This window comes from Ovis aries, chromosome 7 (assembly GCF_016772045.2).
Source record: "Ovis aries strain OAR_USU_Benz2616 breed Rambouillet chromosome 7, ARS-UI_Ramb_v3.0, whole genome shotgun sequence".
In the NCBI taxonomy this organism is placed as follows: domain Eukaryota; kingdom Metazoa; phylum Chordata; class Mammalia; order Artiodactyla; family Bovidae; genus Ovis; species Ovis aries.
The window spans coordinates 73,351,335-73,373,903 of NC_056060.1; the positions used below are offsets into that span (position 1 = coordinate 73,351,335).

Sequence of the window (22,569 nt, forward strand, 5' to 3'; positions counted from 1 at the left end):
AAGGAGTTTGTAAGTGGGACATTGATGAAAAATACTTTCAGCAGCTTTACCATCTTATACATTCAATTATTCACTGTCCCTAAAACTAACGGGACCCAGAAAGTAGGAGTCAACAAGTTCAAATTATAAAATCAAAAATGCACTAAATTTATGTCAATGCACAAATAGATGTAAACAAAAATACCTGTTAGCCTGTAATTTATATGCAACAAAACAAAATAAGTAAACTAGCATTTTCTGAAATTTGAGACTTATCCTGAAGTCTCTCATATGTAGAACTTACACAACTGAAAACTAAGCATATAATATAATCATTGCTATTTTGAAACGTGAAAAAAATCACTGATATTCTCTTTAGGTGTATATTATAATTAATGTTTTAAGTTTGGGAGTTATAAGAATTATTTATAAAGATTTTTACATATTTATGCTCATTATCAGTACCCCAGTAATGCTTTGTCCATGAGATCTTAAATTACTTAGCAACAAATTATCCTACAGGTAGATTAAGTTTCATGGTGAGATACAGAATTACATATAAAGACTCCTACAGAATCATGGCTTCTCCTTTACCTTTCAACCACAGATCTATTCATTCCAACACCACTGTGTTAAACATAAAAATTTCCTTCATACTCAATCTTGGTATTATACCATCTGTATTTACACACTCTGTAGTTTAAGCACAAAGAAACACACTTAGAAAATAAACAGTGCCAGGTTGCATTAGGACCTTTATGGGCACTTGGTACTTTTGCCTTCCTGGACCCCTTCCTCCTTAAAAATAATAAAAATTATACTTTATTTAATATTTTTATATTTATTTAAATATAAATGCAACATAAATGTATAAATTTTATTTAAAATTACATTTTAATAAAAATATTAAATAGTTTAATATTTATATTTTATTTAAAATTATATTTTTATTTTAGCATTATTACAGAGATGAATATTTAATTATTTTTTTTTTACCTAAAAGTTCATTTTTTTCCTTCAACTGCTAGTAGAATTTCAGGCATCCTAGAAGACACCTAAAAGTGTTCTTGGTGCTACACTCTGTGCTAACAGACAAATTGGTCCCACTCAGCACCCTGGAATAATATCAGGTGTCTCCTCTAGAGATGAACTCACTCTTGAGTTCAGAATTTCCCAAATCTGGCTACAAACTAAAATCATCTAGAGAAGTTGTTAAAAATACAGTATACTCATGCTTAGACCCCATGCCAGAAAATAATTAAATTCATTTTGTGTATTAAATTAAATTCAGAGAATCTGTACTTTCAAAATCTTTCCAGGTGATGATAGCGTATAGTTCAAAATAAAAACCCTTGCTTCTGCACAACAAAGGAAAATATAAGCAAGGTGAAAAGACAGCCTTCTGAATGGGAGAAAATAATAGCAAATGAAGCAACTGACAAACAACTAATCTCAAAAATATACAAGCAACTTATGCAGCTCAACTCCAGAAAAATAAACGACCCAATCAAAACTGGGCCAAAGAACTAAATAGACATTTCTCCAAAGAAGACATGCAGATGGCTAACAAACACATGAAAAGATGCTCAACATCACTCATTATCAGAGAAATGCAAATCAAGACCACAGTGAGGTACCACTTCACACCAGTCAGAATGGCTGCGATCCAAAAGTCTGCAAGCAATAAATGCTGGAGAGGGTGTGGAGAAAAGGGAACACTCTTGCATTGTTGGTGGGAATGCAAACTAGTACAGCCACTATGGAGAACAGTGTGGAGATTCCTTAAAAAATTGCAACTAGAACTGCCTTTATGACCCAGCAATCCCACTTCTGGGCATACACACCGAGGAAACCAGAATTGAAAGAGACACATGTACCGCAATGTTCATCGCAGCACTGTTTATAATAGCCAGGACATGGAAACAACCTAGATGTCCATCAGCAGGTGAATGGATAAGAAAGCTGTGGTACATATACACAATGGAGTATTATTCAGCCATTAAAAAGAATACATTTGAATCAGTTCTGATGAGATAGATGAAACTGGAGCCGATTATACAGAGTGAAGTAAGCCAGAAAGAAAAACACCAATACAGTATACTAACACATATATATGGAATTTAGAAAGATGGTAATGATGACCCTGTATGCGAGACAGCAAAAGAGACACAGATGTGTAGAGCGGACTTTTGGACTCTTTGGGAGAGGGAGAGGGTGGGATGATTTGGGAGAATGGCATTGAAACATGTATACTATCATGTAAGAAACAAATCACCAGTCTATGTTTGATGCAAGATACAGGATGCTTGGGGCTGGTGCATGGGGATGATCCAGAGAGATGATATGGGGTGGGAGGTGGGAGGGGGGTTCATGTTTGGGAACTCATGTACACCCGTGGTGGATTCATGTCAATATATGGCAAAACCAATACAGTATTGTAAAGTAAAATAAAGTAAAAATAAAAATTAAAAAAAAAAACCTTGTCTTCTATTTCTTTAAACATTTATAACCCAGTTCTTCAGATGGTGACTTGAATTTTTAAAGCAATCCAAAACTGCCCCAAGAGAAAAAGGAAGAGCAGGAAGAGTAGGAGAAGAAAGGCAACACCGACAAAGCAAGGCATGGGACACACCGTGTGCTTCAGTTTTGATGTTTCTCCTGTGTAGAGCACTGCTTTAGTCTCAGCGCCGTCACTGGGGCTTTTCTATAAAGCAGTGAGTAACAACTGTTCACTTTATTTCATTTGTACTTTCAGGAGCAGTAAGCCTTGGATAGATGGGGATGAAATCACATGTCCTGATGTATTTTTGTACTGATACAGACACATTCTTTCTCTCTGAATATCGGGAGCACACTGACTCTAAAGGAATCAGAACCACAGATGTGAGTGGAAGCTGAATTCAATCAGTAGAATGTCAGAGCATGTTGAAAACTGATGAATTGCCTACACAGACACCAGAATCCTTGAAACTGGGGATCAGCTCTAAATTTAAGAGGCCTAGTGGAAATACGATAAAATGTATATGTGTTGGAAAAAGTGAAAGGGCCTGAAATTTAACAGCAAATCCAAATACTCAAGCTGAGCAAATTACATGATTCTGACTACAACTGGAAAAATTGTCTTTCTGCTAACTTGGTGCCTCTTTTCGGTCAGTCTTTGAAAACCTAAGAGTACACATACACTAAATCTCTGTAGAAAACCTTGTTATTTCCACATGTTCTCTGAAATCAAGGCCTAAGATCTGACATAAAGCAGTTTTGTATCTGAATCAGCTTTATAAATTAGGGATGACTGATAAAGAAATGAACAATAACCAAAAGGCAAAGTAAAGGAAAAAAAATCAGATGGGAAGAAACAGGAATGAAAATTCATCAAGAGTAAAAATGAAAAGTGACGAGCTGTCCAGGGGATAGGAACTCTCCATTTGAGGCAGAGGAAAAAACCATCTTCAGTGATTTGGGGTGCTAAGGTAGAAATTTTTCCTCTCTATAGTCTCTTTCCTCATGTTCTTGCCCAGTTGTATTAACAAAAAAAGAAAAACTAAATAGGGTGTAGTTAAGACCTAGAAAGAATCATGACAAAAAAAAATCAGTAGTCACAGAAACAAGCTCCTACATTTTACCTTGATTTATAGAAAGAAACGAACAACCGAAGGCAGAAGAGAAAGGAGCTTCAAAATCAAGTAGCACTTAGTAAAAAACATTATATGAAAAAGGAAGTTGTATCTGAGTGCATTAAATCTTGTGTCAACTGTATATTATCTTTTAAAATATTATGATGACTATTATCATTTAACATTTGATTTGTTAATGTCTTACTTGGGTTTTTAAAAACATTTCTACACATCAAAGTATTACTCTCTCCTCAAAGGTACCAGAAAATCAGACACATGGCCCTGTTAGCTATGTTCCAAGGAAAACTACAGAACCCTCCAATTTGAAGAATATACTTTGTTCCCTAACTTTCTCCAAATGAAATTTAGTATCTGCAACAAGTTAAGAAAGTTACTCTGGAGAAATTCAGCTAATCTTTCATCAGCAAAACAAACTGAGGAACTTACATATTTAATTGTATCTTTCTCTTCCTTGGTTAGTTACCTCAGAATATTCTGTGAGTGCCCAGTAAGTGCTCAGCACAGTTTTTGGTAACTTGATTAACTATTTTGTCATCTTTTGTACCAGTAAGACACAAGATGATTATGTAAAACATGTCAACAGCAAAATTTCTAGCTGCCTTGGAGTTCTGTCCTCATTCCTTTTCAGTATACTCTGTATGGGTAACATCACCCAGTCCTCTGACTTAAACAGCCATATCTGTGAGGATGATACCAAGGCCTGCAACTCAAACATAGATACCCCCTTGAGAGGCAGACCCATAAATCCCACTTCCTTTTAAAGATCTCCACTTGAATTTCCTGTCAGGAACTTCAAACTTAGTATGCCCAAGAGTAAATCTACTATCGTTGCTCCCAAACCTTCTTTTCTTCCTCTTCTATCTGAGATTTTATTAACCAACAGTAGCCACCATCTGTTAAAGTGCTGCACTCAATATGCTAGCAAATTTGGAAAATGTAGCAGTGGCCACAGGTCTTGAAAAGGTCAGTCATCATTCTAATCCCAAAGAAGGGCAATGCCAAAGAACGTTCAAACTTTCATACAAGTGCACTTATTTCACATGCTGGTAAGATTATGCTCAACATCCTTCAAGCTAGGCTTCAGCAATACATGAACTTCCAGATGTACCAGCTGGATTTAGAAAAGGCAGAGGAAACAGATCAAATATTTTGCCAATATCCACTGGATCATAGAAAAAGCAAGAGAATTCCAGAAAAAACATCTACTTCTGCTTCATTGACTATGCTAAAGTCTTTGATTGTGTGGCTCACAACAAAATGTGGGAAATTCTTAAAGAGATGGGAATACCAGACCACCTGACCTGTCTCCTGATAAACCTATATGCAAGTCAAGAAGCAACAGTTAGAACCAGACATGAAACAACTGACTGGTTCAAAATTGGGAAAGGAGTACTACAAGGCTGTATGTTGTCACCCTGCTTATTTAACTTATATGCAGAGTGCATCAGTGAAATGCTGGGCTGGATGAATCATAAGCTGGAATCAAGATTGCCAGGAGAAATATCAACAGCTCCAGATATGCAGATGATACTACCCTAATGGCAGAAAGTAAAGAGGACCTAAAGAGCATCTTGATGAGGGTGAAAGAGGAGAGTGAAAAACCTGGCTTAAAATTCAACATTCAAAAAACTAAGATCTTGGCATCCAGTCACATCACTTCATGGCAAATACAAGGGGAAAAAATGAAAGTAGTGATAGATTTTATCTGGGGGATCTCCAAGAATCCACCTGTAATGCAGGAGACCCCGGTTTGATTCCTGGGTTGGGAAGATCCCCTGGAGAAGGGAAAGGCTACCCACACCAGTATTCCGGTCTGGAGAAATCCATGGACTGTATAATCCATGTGGTCACAAAGAGTCGGTCATGACTGAGCAACTTTCACTTTCACTTTCAAAACCCCTGCAGACGATGATTGTAGCCATGAAATTAAAAGACCCTTGCTCCTTGGAAAAAGAACTCTGAAAAACCTACACAGAATATTAAAACAGAAAGACATCACTTTGCTGACAAAGGTCCCTAGAGTCAAATTATGGCTTTTCCAGTAGTCATATACAGATGTGAGAGCTGGACCATAAAGAAGACCGAGCACTGAAGAACTGATGCTTTCAAACTGTGGTGTTGGAAGACTCGAGAGTTGCTTGTACTGTAAGGAGATCAAACCAGTCAATACTCAAGGAAATCAACCCTGAATATTCATTGGAAGGAAGCTCCAATACTTTGTCCAACTGATGTGAAGAACTGATGTGGTCTTCTCACCAGAGAAGACCCTGATACTGGGAAAGACTGAAGGCAAAAGGAGAAGAGGGAGGCAGAGAATGAGATGGTTAGATACCACCACCGACTTAATAGATATGAATTTGGGCAAACTCAGGACAGGAAAACTTGGCATGCTGCAGTCCATGGGATCGCAGAGTTGGACACAACAACTGAACAACAACAATACTATCTGTCCATCCAGCTGTTCAAGCCAAAAACATAGAGTTGACCTTGACTCATCCCCTTTCTCACATTCATTTCTAAACATCAGCAAATGTGTTGACTCTAATCTTAGTACATCTGCAATCTGTCCTCTTCTGCTACTGGCCCCCTTGCATAAGGTCATAGTTGTCCAAGCTGAATTACTACCAGAACCTCTCAGCTTGTTTCTCTAGTTACCATTTCAACATAGAGCCACTAGGTCACACAAGGGTTCTTGACCATTTTTGTGCCATGGGCCTCTTGGGAATCTGGTGACATCTATGGATATCAACTTCTTAGAATAATGTTTTCAAATTAGTACAGTTAAAACAGGATTACAAATACCATGGAGACCAATCTCCCTTTGAGAGGTTTGTGAACCACAAATACAACCATATCATTTCCCTGGCACATGGGACACCAACCACTTCTGTTCACTATATACCACCTTAACCTTTCCTTTCCTACCTGACTTCATTCACATTGAATTCACAGTCAAAGGCACGATACTATCTCATCGCTGAGTCTTTGGACATACTGGCCTCTCTGGCATAAATGACCTTCATCTCTTCTTCACTACATTTTTCCTTCAAGATTCACTCAGCCCAATAATTCTGGAGAAAACTCTAATTCGAAAAGATACATGCACCCTAATATGTATAACAGAACTATTTATAATAGCCAAGACACGGAAGTAATCTCTATGTCCATGGACAGAGAAATAGATGTGGTACATATATACAATGGAATATTACTCATCCATTACAAAGAATGAAATAATGCCATTTACAGCAACATGGATGGATCTGGAGATTATCAAACTACGTGAAGTCAGTCAGACAAAGAAAGACAAATATCATATATCACTGATATATAGAATATAAAATATGATACCAATTAACTTATTTACAGACTAGAAACAGACTCACAGACTTTGAAAACAAACTTAAAGTAACCAAAGGGGAAGGAGGGAGTGAAAAATTAGGAGCTTAGAATTAGCAGATACAAACTACTATGCATAAAATAGATAAACAACATATATTTAAAATTTTATAATAACTACTATATATTCAATGTCTTATAATAACCTATAATTCAAAGAAAATGAAAAATACATACTATATTATAAATATATAGAGAGATAATCACTTTGCTGTATACCAGAAACTAATAACAACATTTAAAATCAACTATAATTTTTTAAAAAAATTCACTTAGCCCAAGTATCATCTCATTCAGGTACCACCCCTCTTCTCTGATGGATATTTAACTCCTTGATGACAGGGTCCATGCCCTATTCATCTTTATATCCTTTGCATAGTACCAAGCATAGAGCAAACCCTCAATAAGTCTATGCTGCACACACAAGTGAATGAATGAACTTGCTATCTCATTTGCTCAAAGAAAACCTCATATTCTACAGACATCACCTGGGATGTTGTAAAGTACCTTCCCATTTTCCAAGTAGGAGAGCATAAAAAGAAATTTATGAAATTTCTACAATTCTACAAGGGAAAATTAACACATAAGTATTTGTAAAATAATAGACAGAAATATCAATATTGAGACATTTGGACGGGGGAAATGTACCACCACCAGCATGTTGAGAAGTAAAGTTAATCTTGCACTTACTTCAGCTAGTCTTGAATGTTTGTGGACCACCTCTGTTTTATTCATTGGCGTGAGCTGTTGCAAAACACTTCTGCTATTTGTCAAAGCCCGTGTCAATCGGGCAAATTTTGTCCAACCTTAAAAATAAGGAAAGAAAGTCTCAGTTTTTCACACATAATGAATATAGAAGTCAATATTCTTGCTCATATTCAAGGGATCTCAGAAATAGAATAAGTAATGAAAAGTTAGCACTTCATACTAATGAAAATGCAGAACTAATGAAAAGTATCAACCTAACACATTTTATTTTTACACAGGCATCATCATATACTTCAAGGGCAGTTATAAAATAATAAGTAAATTTTATGTGTGATCTTTGTGTTTTGTGCAAATCTATTAATATCATATAGTCCAAACAGCTAGGTGTCCATAAAATTCTATCCTCTCCCTTGCATTGTATAGGTTTGTTATTGGGAAACAGTTGCTCAGCCAGGAATGCATTTTCCAGCATTCTGTGCCTCTAGGTAAGGGCATGTCTCTAGTTCTCAGCAATGGAATGAGAGCAGAAGTGATGTGTGTCACTTCCATGCATGCAACAACTTAAGAGGCAAATGAAACTTCTCCATACTTTCTCTCTTCTCCTGCTTGCTGTATGAAAATGACAATAAGGCCCCAGGGGATGGCAAAGCCACTGAATCAGAGCATAGAAGAATGCCATATGCCAAGGATCAATTGCTTGGATTGTTATATGAGCAAGAAATAGGCTTCTATTGTGTTAAACTACTTAAGTTGGGGGATATTCATTATCGAAGGTAGCATTACCATAATAAAAAGTCATTGTGTACTTATGTGAAGATACGCATACATAAGAGAATAAAGTCCAACTTCAACAAATCTCACATACTGTAGTTCATATCACACAGCTCCATCTTCTTTGTAACATAGTAAAATGTTATTTCTCTCTTACTAATAATTTCACTGGTATTTAAGGATTATTTTGGGAATATATAGAATCTTTAATAACATTTTCTATAAGTGTAGTAACTTTAACTTCTGAGGGGAAGGAATGTGAATTTAATTAAAAAAAAGAATTTTCTTCCATTATTTCCATTATTAAAATCATTAATTTTTCATTATTAAGCTAATTAACTTTAAGGGAATGTCAATGAGATGTGACCAAGTGGAACAAAACCAACCACAGTCTGCTCCTATCTCAATTAGCCTTTCTCTAGCTATCCCAAAAAGCTCTAATCTATTACAAACTCCATTAAGATCACTTGATAATTTCCACAATACTACCTTTAACTAGGGTATTTACCAAACAACTCCTTAAAAATGAAAACTCATGATGGTCCAGTGGAATGACTCTAACGGAATTGATGAAATTTCAGACAATGTGACAAAAAATGAAGGAAGAAATCCTGGGCAAACACAACCAAATGTCTTTCAAGCCACACAAGGCAGATGACATCATACTTTACTGCTATTCTTCAGTCTAATTCTGGCTTCATTTAGGCTTTATATTGTCCCATCAATTCAGCTCACTCTGTGATATCAACTATTGGATTGGGGGAAAGAGTAAACTGGTACTGGTTGATAGAAGATTCTTTATTCTTTTTCATTAACAGTACTCATCCTAGTGACTAGAATGTTAGGTTTTGGAAATTTTATGCATCCCTAAAGTTTGCCCTGTGCGATATGCTAGAAAAACAAGGAAGCACCAGATATGCCATCAACTCTAAGAACTAAACATCAACATAAAATACTATCAAGCAATCTATATCACCAACTTAGACTTTTCTTCCAAGTACTAGACCTATGTCTAATTGGCCATTGGTCACCTCTTACTCAGATGACTCTTAACATGTTCAAAACTGATCTTAACATCACCTTCTCCCCACATCTCCGACTCCGCTTTTTTCATGGATTCTTGGTCTTAGTGAATGACTCAACAATATTTCCAGCTGTCTGAATCAGAAATTTGAGATTCACCAGCCTCCTTCACTATCACATCAAACACACACACACACACACACACACACACACACACATCCAATTCCTTCCATAAATATCCTAAAATTTAATCTCCTTTCTCCATTGCTAATATGTCATGTCATATATATCATCTTTCACCTGAGTTAGACAGTAGCTCCTAAAAACTATAGTCTATATTCTGTTCTCTGACTACATATTTTCCACATTGCTGCCAGAGTTCTTTCTACAGCACAAGTTTTACTATGCCCTTCTCCCATTTTTAATTCTTTAAGAGATCCCTAGAGGTCATCAGGATAACACTGAATATCCTTGGTATATGTGTCCTTTAGTTTCACTTCTCATACACACTCTGTACTCAAATCACTACCAAATTAAAATGACAAATTGAAAAACAAAACTAAATCCATTAGGAATTCTTTGTTCACCCTAAGACATTCAATGCTTTCATGCTTTCACACATTATAATCATGCTGCCTGCCTGAAATGCTTTTTCCCTTCCCATCATTCTGGCTAATGCTTACTGGTACCTCCAAACTCAAAGCATTCTGGGATCCACTGGAAGCTTCTTGGATCCACCCATTAGAGATGTACTCTCCTCTGTGCATTCACACTACAGGATACATACCTCACATGGCACTAGCAATACTAACGCAGTCACTGATAAGCATGTCAGTCACTCCTATTACACTGCATTCCTCTCTCCATTCTCAGAACTTGGTAGAGGCTTGCCATAAAATAGGCCTTTAATTGACTAACTAATCAAAAGTTACTTGTAACTTTAAAAATAAGCTGCTTGAACATTAACATGAAATATTGTCATGTATTATTATCACTGGGTTTTGGTTTGGTTTTCGATTTATTGGGTTAAAATGATGAGGATGTCCTCAGATGACAGAGACTATATTGGCAGCAGGTGTGTTAAAATATTTCCTGTTGATCATTTCTCTTTTTACAGCAACTGAGTATTATAATCACAGTGAATATTTTTAGAAACTTCCAAGTCAACATTGATTCAGTTTCTTTTCTTTTTCTCTGGCTGAGCCACAAGTCTTGCAGGATCTTAGTACCCTGATGAGAGATCAAACTCAGGCCCTCAACAATGAAATCACAGAGTCCTAGCAACTGGACTGCCAAGAATTACTGCAAGTCAATCTTATAGTAACTTAAGGTTCATATTTCTAAGATAAATAAGGCTGCACCTATTAGTACATCTGATTATTAGATTAAAAGAGAAGATAATTTTTATTTCCTGTGTGTGATAATGGTTTGTTCAGAAAGTATTTTTAAAAAATTAAAGGAGACATCAAAAGAATAAGTTCAATAACACATGGAAGAATACAAATCATCTAATACCATGTGTTCACTCTTTTCCTAGGATAGTACAGGGAAGCAAATGTGTGAGGAAGGAGAAACATGATGATGAATCTTTATCATCATCCTCTGGCTTTCTATTTCAAGAATCGTGAGGACACGCTACCGTTTCTTAATGAGGAAGCAGCAGTTCCTCATTTAAACATAAAACAAACGTGCTTGTGTATGTGTATCTCATTTTACACATGAAGTCAACATAATCACGAACTATTTCATCCCTTTACCTTATTTCAATGTCCTGGAGGAAGACAAATGTTAAAACTGTGAAAATAAAACACATACACTTTTCTTCATGGTAAACAGTAGAAAGAAACGGAAAGAAAAACGTTAATTCTTCAACCTGAAACTTTATTCTGTGTGAGACAACCCTTAAACATAGATGAAAGGGGAGTTTACTGCATGATATGACTTTTAGGTGCCAGATTTTATTCTTTCTATCCCTGTTGTCTAGTTCCATGACTGGCACATAGTGGGCACTAGACACATTTTTGAATGAATGAGAACATTAGTTTAAAAGATATATAGAAATTAACAAGGCACCCAGATCATATGTATTAATAGTTAAAATTAGAAAATAAAGAAGCAAATCTTCTGGTTTTCTATGTTCAGCTCTTAGCAGATACTAATACAACTCTGTCTTGTGAAGGAAGGGCTTTGGGTTGGAGAAGCTAGAAAGGGTATGGTAGAGGGTTGAGGAGGAAGCGTGGAGGACTATAATTTTTCTCTCAAAATGAAAACTGGGGAGTTGCTAATAGAAAAAAAAAAAGGTGGTGACAACTGCCAAACTGACTCAGACATACTGAGAGAAGTTTAGAAGGAAACATCAATACTTGGTAAGGATTCTTCCTAGAGGCAGCAAAGGCAGTTGTCTAATCATTTAACCATTTAAGAGCTTCAATATCAAAATGCTCGCAGAGCTAGAAAACCAATGCAAAGCCGAGGAGTGTTTTGATTCACATTTAAATCAAAGGGAGCACTCAAAGATGCACTCCCTAAATTGCTCAGTGATCTTTTCTCTCTGGTGAGAGCTTTCTTGCAGTCCTCAGTTCTAAAGAGCATTGTTTTCTTTATGCTGTCCCTCTATCCTCACTCTCAGCAGATTACCTTACCAAATATGTTATTAAAAAAACAGAAGACAGAGGAAACACAACAGCCTTCAACTTTCCTTCTGTTCCCTCCATCTCAAGTTCCACCCAACCATGGTAACTGATTCTTGCCTGTACCTTTATTATCTCAGAGAATTAGGTATTTTCTTTTTTCTGATCATGTATATATTCTACTTACTAACAGTTAAATGGCTTCTAGATTTTTCACTATCACTAACAACGCCGCAGTGAATTTCCTTATACCCTATATCTTTGTGCTCTTGGATACATCTGGAATTGCCCGTGTGATTAGATGTATTAGTTCCTTTGATCTGTCAGCAGCCCCCACTAAACAGTCAAACTTTGAAAATGTTAAGCAGTCACACTGTCTAGGTCAGAGGGAAAAAAAGGCATATCAGCAGTTCTAACTTTCCCCAGCGATACATTTACTGATTTCACCTTTACTGAGACCTAACTGGTGTGACTGATTATTCAGCACAGTTCGCTGATGTTACTTAGATGTGGTCGATATGGGGTAATGTGAACAGACAGCTGAATATGAAGAGCCTAATACTTGCTCTATAAGTTGTTCATGGCATTATGAGAACATTTGTTCTCCTAAAAGCTTAGGATGCCAACTCCTTCTTAATAAAACATTAGTTTAGCTCTATTGGGTTGCAATTAACCTCTTTGTCATGGACTGCCTAATCTTAAAAATAAAAGGAAGTCACAGAGGCAGTTCAATCAATCTACTAGACTGCAACACAAGATTCTAATCTATAAGAAAAAAGCTTAGGTAAACAATTATACTCTTGGCCAAAGAGACTACATGGTATAATTACTCATATTTCATCTGTTGTTTCCTCTCTAAAGAAAACCATTGGCTTCCTACAAGGGGAAGGCTGCTATTTTTACTGTTATTTTCATCCTACAGGAACTTTTTTTGTCTCAATTATTGGCACAAAGATGCCATAACTATTTGGCACAGGATATTTCACACTGTTAAGTGTCTTGGCAGTTTTTGAATCTGTTTGAAAATACTGTACTATACAAATGGGCAGAGATTTGAGCCATCGCTTTTAGAACACATATGGATAATCAACAGAATGGATTTCTTGGTTGTCATTTTTCCCCTTTGTATTATTATAAATGATGTATCAGGTACCACTGACTAATAATCTGAGCAACAGTTCCAGGACCTCAGTATCAGAAACAAGAGATAAAAACACTTTTCCCTTCTTGAATTATCATCAGTAAATTCTGTTGATTCAAAACAGTACAGTCCTGTCAGAATCAGACTGTTCTCAACCTGTGCTTCATCTTTGTAGGGAAAAAGGAAAGCAGGGGGTTTAAGGTGGCCAAACCCCAATAAGTATCCACTGGAAAGGGAGAAGGCCGCATGGTTCAATAGAGAGAACACTGGATTGAAAATCAGTCAGACTTTGAGCGTCAGAATCTTCAGCAGTAAAATGGAGATAATAACACTAATTTTCAGAATTATAGGAATGAGCTATAAAGAATACAGAGCTCCTGACACATATTAACTGCTTCATCAAGACTGGTTTCTTCCCCTTCAATAGTTTCTGCTACCACCCATCATGTATATATAAGTTGACATCACTCGGGACCATTCATTTTAAAGGCAGAAATTCATCTAGAATGAAGTTTTGGTGATCATAGGATTCATTATGAGGAAGTGCTACTCTCAAATTAGTTGGCTGCCATTACACTCTACTTACCATTCCAGATACAACTTAGAAGTACAATTCACAGTTAGCCAGTTTACTCAGGTTTTTGACCTATATGTCCGAGTTTCTTGGTGAAAATACCAATATAAGCCGAAGGAGACTGATACCAATTCCAATCACTTTTGTCACATTCTTAAAAGATATGGGCCTTCGTTCCAATCACTGCCCCTTTTCCACATTAAAAAAAGGTAAAATGGCCTTGTTCTAGAAATGTTTTAGAAAGTTATATCCTGGCTTTCCTATGTGTGGATTCACTTGTTTGTTCTGCATTTAAAACACTATTTTCTATATCTGCAGCCAAGCTTTTATTATCTAAGTATTGCTTTAAATTTTTGCAAACACCTTCAACCTACTCTGTTGCAAATATCCTCAGCTCCTGATCCCTTCTCCCTGATCCTTGAGCTCCCTGATTCTTTTCATCTTGCTCACCTAACCAAATCCCATTTCTGGTTGGATCCAACTCACCTACTTCACCATCTACACACCTTTGACCATACTAGGGTGGAGTAAACACATAATCATGCTCATAGATACTAATGAAGTGTATGACCACAAGTCTCACGTGGACCTTAGTGCTGCACTGAAAACCTGCTGAATTTAACCTTAGCCACTCACTGCTCCACTCTCTACACAACTGTTTCATATCTCCTCCTCCTCTCTCCTTCAACCTCTCCTTACCTCCTCACCATCCTTAATCTCAGTTGATAACCATGTTTCCTCTTTTACTGAGAAAATAAGAGTAATCAGAAGAAAGCTTCCATTATATATCAACGTTTTCACACCACCCCTCTCCCCATTAGGATATGATGGAAGGAACTTTGTATCTCCAAGACCTAGTTAATAGTGCCAGCACCATACTGTGTCCTCAGTCAGCATGCTTGGTTGGGAAAAAATAAATAAATAAAATAAACAAAAAGAACAAATGCTCCTAGAAGAGTCACAAAAAGGCTCATGTTAAGTAACTCTGGTGCCCAAGGTAGAATCTAAAGTAAGATTACTATATATGTAGAATCTAGAGAAAATGGCACAGATGAACCTGTTTTCAAGGCAGGAAGAAAGATGCAGACATACAGAATGGACATGTGGGCATGGTGCAGGGTGGGGTAGGGTGGGGTGAAGAGAGAGAGATTAGGATTAACATATATACACCACCGTGTGTTAAATAGATAGTTGGTGAGAAGCTTCTCTAAGCACAAGTTCAGCAAGGTGTTCTGCGATGATCTAGAGAGGTGAGAGGAGGCTGTGGGAGGGAGCTCCAAGAGGGAAGGGATGTATGTATATGACTGATTCACTTGATTGTACAGCAGGAACTAACACAGAATGCAAAGCATTTATATTCCAATAAAAACATAAGATTGCTGCCTCCATGTTCAATGTTCTATACTCGAACCATACTGATACTCTGGTGTTATCACAAAATCTCATCTGCTCTTTCCCAAAAGTTCTATGGTTCCCCTTTGCTCAAACTAAAAAGTTGAAAGATGCATTTTTGCACCAAGTTTTCAAAATATACTTTCTGATATGCTAGCTTCATAGGGATAGTTGGATGATTGCTTAATGGCATAAATATTTTAGCTCTATTGAATTTTTCATATTAAATTTACAACTCACATGAATAATAGAAAGTAGCTCATATACACCATTCACAGTTACATTGTTCAATACTTTTTTCGAAATCTGTTATGTATTTGAAAGGTGTGGAGGAGTCTCAAAGTAAAAAATCTATTTAAAATAAGCTCTTCCACTACAAATTCTGGTTTGGAAAGAGATATTTTACTCTAAGGTGTTCACAATGAGGTTGATTTCCCCTATAAATTTTAATTTACAGGTCTATTGAACAGATTACTCAAAACTCAAGTGGTCTTGAGTTGTCTCGAGTTTATTTAAATGGAGTTCATTTTTGTAAGAATAAAATAATCCATTCAAAAGAGAAAGAGTTCCATGAGTCTGATGAAAGGATGCAGAGAGATGGAGGTAGAGGCAGATAAATGGAGAGCTATTAGCTTGAGAAATAAAGGTCAGTCTGCAACATTAGCACCCTTTCTCCCAACCTCATTGTAAAATGCTGTCAACTTTTAGTTTCCATAAACAGATACCACCATTAATGTTCAACAGGTCAAACCTATGAGAAAGCACTGTACTTTTCTTGGCCAACTTTAGCTGTGCCATGAAGTCAGTTAAAATGAATGAGAAAAACAATAACCATTAAATATGAAAGTTTAAAATGTATAAATATTTTTGAGGGGAAAAGTCTGTAGTTTTTCACTCAGTCTGGCAATCACTCATGTATTATTCATGCAAGAAAAATTCATCTGAAGGATATGCTGGGTCACAAGTTTTATTTTAGAATATAGCACTTTATCAAAATTTACAAACAATTCACTGAAGCTCAATATTAAAAAAACAAACAATCAAATCAAAAAACTAGGCAGAAGACAAGAATAGATGTTTCTCCAGAGAAGACATACAGATGGCCAAGAGGCACATGTTCAACATCGCTGATTATTATAAGAGAAAAACAAATCAAAACTATAATGATATATCACCTCACACTTGTCAGAATGACCTTCATCAAAGTCTGCTGCTGCTGCTAAGTCACTTCAGTCATGTCCGACTCTGTGTGACCCCATAGATGGCAGCCCACCAGGCTCCCCCATCCCTAGGATTCTCTAGGCAAGAACACTGGAGTGGGTTGCCAGTTCCTTCCCCAATTCATGAAAGTGAAAAGTGAAAGTGAAGTCGCTCAGTTGTGTACGACTCCTGGCGACATCAAAGTCTACAAACAATAAATACAAGCAAGGGCAGGGAGAAAAGGCAACTCTCCCATACTGTCAGTGGGAATGTAAATTGGTGCAGCCACTGTGGAAAATAGTATGGAGATTCCTTAAGAAAACTAAAGATAGATCTACCATATAACCCAGCAATCCCACGCCTGAGCATATATCACAAGAAAAACGTGGTTCGAAAGGGTATGTGCACTGCGATGTTCATTGCAGCACCATTTACAACAGCCAGGACATGAAAGCAACCTAAAAGTCCATCAAGAGATGAGTGAATAAAGATGTGCTATAAATAAACAAATATATATATATATATATATATACACATATACATAGGAATATAACTCAGTCATTAAAAAGATTGAAATAACGCCATCTGCAGCAACATGGATGGACCTGGAGATTATCAAAATAAGTGAAGTCAGTCAGACAGAGAAAGATAAATATCATAAGATATCACTTATATGCAGAATGTTTAAAAAATGATACAAACAGATACATACAAAACAGAAACAGACTAACAGAGAACAAACTTATGGTTACCAGGGGGTAAGGGAGATTGACATGTGCACATTGCTATATTTAAATGGATAACCAATAAGGACCTACTGTATAGCATAGGGAACTCTGCCCAATACTTTGCAATAAATTAAATGGGAAAAGAATTTGAAAAAGAATAGACACATGTTTATGTATAACTGAATCACTTTGTTGCACACCTGAAACTATTAATAACATAACATAGTTAATCAACTCTATTCTACCATAAAATAAAAATTAAAAATATATATATGGCACTTTAAGATACAGACAGCTGTTAGCTGCAGGTTTTTTATAAATGTTTCTTGTCAAGTTAAGGAAGTTCTCTATTCCTATTTTGCTGTGAGTTTTTATCATGAGCAACTTTTAGGTGCGGCAAAATACTTTCTCTATGCCAACTGATATGATCAAATCAATTTTCTTCTTTAACCTAACATCAGTACTATGGATGAGAGTGATAGGTTTTCTAATTTTGAAACATTTTTCCATGCGGAATAAATCTCACTAAGTCATTAAGTGTAATTCTTTTAACACATCCTCGCAATCTATTTTTGTTGAGGACTTTTATATCTACATTCACGAGAAATGTTGGTCTGTAATATCTTTTTCTGGTTTGGATATGATGGAACTGGCCTCATTGAATGAGTAAGAAGAGTTTTCTCTACCACTGTTTTCTGGAAGAGATTGTGAATTCACCAATAAAACTATCTGCACTTCTTATTTTGGAACTTTATTAATTATTAACTTATTTAATAGATATAGGACAATTCAGGTTATCTATTCCTTCTATCATGAGTTGTGGCAGTTTGTGTCTTTCAAGGAATTGGTCCATTTTAACTAAGTTATCGATTCAGTGGTTATCAAGTCACTCAAAGTATTTCTTTACATGCGTTTATGCTCATGGGATATGTAGTGATGGTCCTTCTTTAATTTCTGGTAAAGGTACTTTATGCCTTCTCCCTTTTTCTTGGTTATCCTGGCTAGAGGTTTGCTAACTTTAACGTTCTTTTCCAAGAATCAGCTTTTGGGTTGCAGTGATTCTCTCTAATTTTTTTCTATTTCATTGATTTCTACTCTAAGGTTTATTACTTCTTGTCTTCAGCTTTCTTTGGTTTAAATTATTCTTCTTTGTCTAGTTGCCTAAGGTGAAAGCTTAGATATTTAGTTTCCTATCTTTCTTCATTTCAAATATATGCATTTAATGATATACATTTCCCTTTAAGCACTGCTTTTACATCTCAGAAACTTTATATGTTATATTTAAATCTTCATTTAGTTCAAAATGTTTTTATAATTTATCTTAAGACTTCTTCTTTGACCCGTGGGGTATTTAGAAATCTGTTAATTTCCAAATATTTGGGGATTTTCTACCTGTCTTCCTCTCATTGATTCCTGGCTTCACTCCATTGGGATCTGAGAACATACCTTGCAAGATTTATACTCTTTTAAAGCTTTTAAAAGTGTGTTTTATGGCCAGAATATGATCTATCTAGTGAATGTTCCATGTAATTTGAGAAGAATATGCATTCTGCTGCTGTTGGATGGAGCACCTTGAATTTCAAAACAAAGGGTCAATACACCTAAACACTATTAGAAAACTATTCTATTAAAAATAGTATTACAATATATCCTAAACTTCCTAGATAGTGGTAAAATCAGCAACAGGTAGTACAAGTCGAAAAGTGAATACTTTATTTGAACTCCCAGGAGATGATTTTGCATACATATTTTCAGAAATAGTCACAATGAATTGTTCTCTGTCATACTTCAAATGGTATGCACTTCATAAAATTTTCCTCTTGCAATTTGATTCTAAACAGAAACTGAGCCTACACACACATACATGAGTGTACATATATGAGAGATATATATATACATACATGTAATTTTTCTCTGATTATGATTACAGTTGAAAAGATTAAAATTGCTGTGCCAGTTTTTTTTAAAGAGGTAAAAAAATGCAATGTTTGCTAAATGTAAAGAAAACATTCCATTTTTAGTCTCCTAAGAGATAATTAAAAATACCATTTCATAAAAACTTCTTCTAAGGGTATTTAACATTCTTCATTTATATGATATCAGTTTCTAATTTAAAAATAATTAGAAAGAATAAAATGAGAGTAAATTACATATAAAAGGGGATAGAAGCACATACCACTCACTAATGTCTTCTATAGTAGTCTCTCTGAATATTACAGTCAATAAGACTCCAATCAGAATGTTTGCATTTTGCCAGCCACTTTCTGGATGACAAAATTGTTCTTCACATAATTAAACAACATCTACCCAAGAGAATCTACAACAACTAAATAAAGGAAGAAAAGTTGCCTGAAAAAGTAAACTATTCATGCTCTAATTAATATAACAAAATTCAATCAACTAATCAACTGTGCTCCAGTAGAACTTCACCAAACAACCCCACAAGCTGTTACACTTTTTGTTTCTAAGTATCAGTATGATAGAAGTTGTTGAAATTCCCATATTGATTCAAAATTATAATGCTCTGTGAAATCTCTTCCTTATAGTTCACCTCAATTTCTCTTAAGTTAACTACCTAATATTTCAATGTCCTATTTCCATTCAAACAATATGACTGAATAAAATTGATTCTGGACAATTACTAGAATAAACATAAAGCCAAAGAAAGGCCACATAGTAAACTTTTGTTTTAAAAGTTCAACCCATGGATATTGTTAAAATAATAATACTATATTTAAATGACAGGCCAATCCCTAAGTATGGTAATTCCTTTGAAAATTACCTTTTGTTGAATCATCCTCTATTGGCTGTTTGAACAACGTAATATCCTTGAAAGTGCATAGGAACAAAACCACCTTTTCATGTTCATTTCTTATTGGTGCAATTTGCATATAAAACCAAACAGGGGTTCCTGGAAAAGAGAGAATGAACAACAGAGTGTGATGCAGACATCACAACGATTTGGTCTCCCGCTTTCCCTCCTCCTTCAGCCACGAACTGCTATGCCAGGAACCAGCACCAAACCAACAGCATTTTAATTACTGAAAAGAATCAGTAAAATTTTCATTTTATATCAACTACCAGTCGCTCAAAAATTAATGAATATGTTTTTCAAATCAAAATATCAAAATTTGAAAATAAAGCACAGGGCATCATTTCATAATACAGTAGAATAAAGGCAGTCTTGCTATTTAAGTATTGTTAACGGGGCTTCCTGGTGGCTCAGATGATAAAGAATCTGCCTGCAGTGAGGGAGGCCTGGGTCAGGAAGATCCTCTGGAGAAGGGAATGGCTACCCACTCCTGCATTCTTGCCTAGAAATTTTCATGGACAGAGGCGCCTGGTGAGCTACAGCCTCCGGGGTCACAAGGAGCTGGACATGACTGAGGGACTAACACTTTCACTGTCTTCCAGTGTCACCGCTAGATCTGGGTCTCTACACCACCACTGCTTTCATCAACTCCCTTCCATATTCTCACCAAGTGTGAGCATTCCTATGTGCTTCTCCATGTTACTTCGAAAAGTGTTTCCGGTCAACTTCAACATCAATACCTGATGCTTTGATAAGTATCTCTCTTGCAGGAACTTTCGAATTGCTGTTTCTACCTCAAGGTTCTCTCATCAATCAAACAGACTTAAACACTTCAGCTCTGACCACATCCCCACATCAGACAGATAGGATGTCAACAACACTACAAGCCTGATGTACACAAAGCTATACCTGAAGACTTTAAGGCAGTGTTAAAGAAAAAAATGTCCCCAGGCCTTGAAAGTCTCAGACATCTTCATGAGACACTGCTTCCAACCTCCCTTGCTCAAAGCATGAGCCTGGACTCTCACAATGATCTTCAAACAATCGCTCCTGCAGACTTCAGAAGACACAGTGTTTCAAAGTATTCAAGCCTTAGGATTTGGACAAATCAGAAACTGGCATTACGTCAAATAATAAATATTTGAAGACACAAGAAATGCCTTCAAAGGAGTAATTACTCACCAAATGATAAAACACTGAGGGAATTTTCCATCAGAATGAAAATGATGCATTTTTCATTGTAGTCTTTCCAAGCCACAGTGCAGTAAAGCCTCTCTGAATAGTCTATTTTAAAGACATATGGTCTTTTGTCAGGTTTAGGATTTGGGGAGTGAGATGTGCAGCTGTTAATATTTAATCTTTAGAGGAAAGTCGACAGCCTGTTAGTGACTTTCAGTGAAAACCCATAAGAAGCATCTCCATATCCGTGGTCAAAAATTGTCCACTGATAATATCACCATAAAGGGAAATTTGCCATTTACACAGAATAGGTGACTTGACTACTGGATGCTAGAAGTCAAAGAATTCCAGAGAAGAGGTTTTTAAAAACATTCAGTTCTGACAACCAGGTCCTTTGCAACCCCAGGGAGACCACAGAAGGACATAGCCTTTTCCAAAATGATTACAGGATGAGACAGGGACCTCAAAAACAACCCCACCATATCGCAGAAAGGCTTGTTCTTTGTTTTCTGCTTCTTATTTTACACGGTGTGTCCATGAACTGTGAGTGATGTGCACAGTTTGACAAATCACCAGACCCAGACGCTCGCAGATACATGGCCTATGGCTGTTCCAACACAGTGAGCTTGAGGCAGTAGGTCATAAACAGAGAGAAAGGGGCATTAAAAATAAGTCGTTTTCCAAGGTCTGCTAGAAATCTAAACAGAAAGAGATGATGTTATAGCTCAGACCTTCCAAGGAAAACAGCAACTTTTCAAATTTCGGCATTGAGTCAGAGCTGTTGTTAAAATTGCTTTCAGAAATCACAGTATACTTTTTTCAAGTTTAGTCACAGGCTCAGACTTCTCCAAGGAGGCTGAGTTTTTGCTGCATGGCTGGTGAATATCTATATTCTGGATTTAAAGTTCAAGGTGATGGAAAGTCTGGGAGGGTTAGGCAGAGAGACCTGTAGCTGCTGGAAACTCAAGGCAATGCCCTGGCATTGATTATTTGGAGTTGCCCTAGCTATCACAGTTCTGCCTTTGTGTAAACAGAAAGATCCATTTTCGGTCATCTTCCCAGAGACACTGCTTTTTTTCTCAACAGTGTAAGCAACCCACTGTAATCAGAGCAATGGACCTAAAGAATTGAGGTTGCAAACTGAAATGTCAATCATGATACATATTAAACCAGATATCTCAATCTCTCCTTTTGCAAATGGTGTTTAGCTAATTATTTAATGGAAGTGTTGGGAGGACTTGGCATTCAGGCCAAGATTTTGGCATTCCCAAATCAGTTCTCTACAGATGTGTGAATTTCTCTAACATTATAAAACATAATAAGAGCACACTTTTTTCAGTTGATGTTCAGAAGCCTTTAGCTAACTATTTACAAGATTTTTTAAAGCTGCTTTTAAGT

The 22,569-nt window shown here is 36.3% G+C and overlaps 1 protein-coding gene across 1 annotated transcript in view; it reads right to left on the reverse strand.

Annotated features, from left to right (window-relative positions):
- The window catches only part of KCNH5 (potassium voltage-gated channel subfamily H member 5), a 401,757-nt gene that overhangs the window by 333,103 nt on the left and 46,085 nt on the right, over window positions 1-22,569 (reverse strand). Inside the window, exons 4-5 of the mRNA XM_004010706.6 lie at window positions 19,963-20,091; window positions 7,704-7,819 (exon numbers count right to left, since the gene is read on the reverse strand). Coding sequence (XP_004010755.2) covers window positions 7,704-7,819; window positions 19,963-20,091 — 245 coding nt within the window. The remainder of the gene's footprint in view (window positions 1-7,703; window positions 7,820-19,962; window positions 20,092-22,569) is intronic.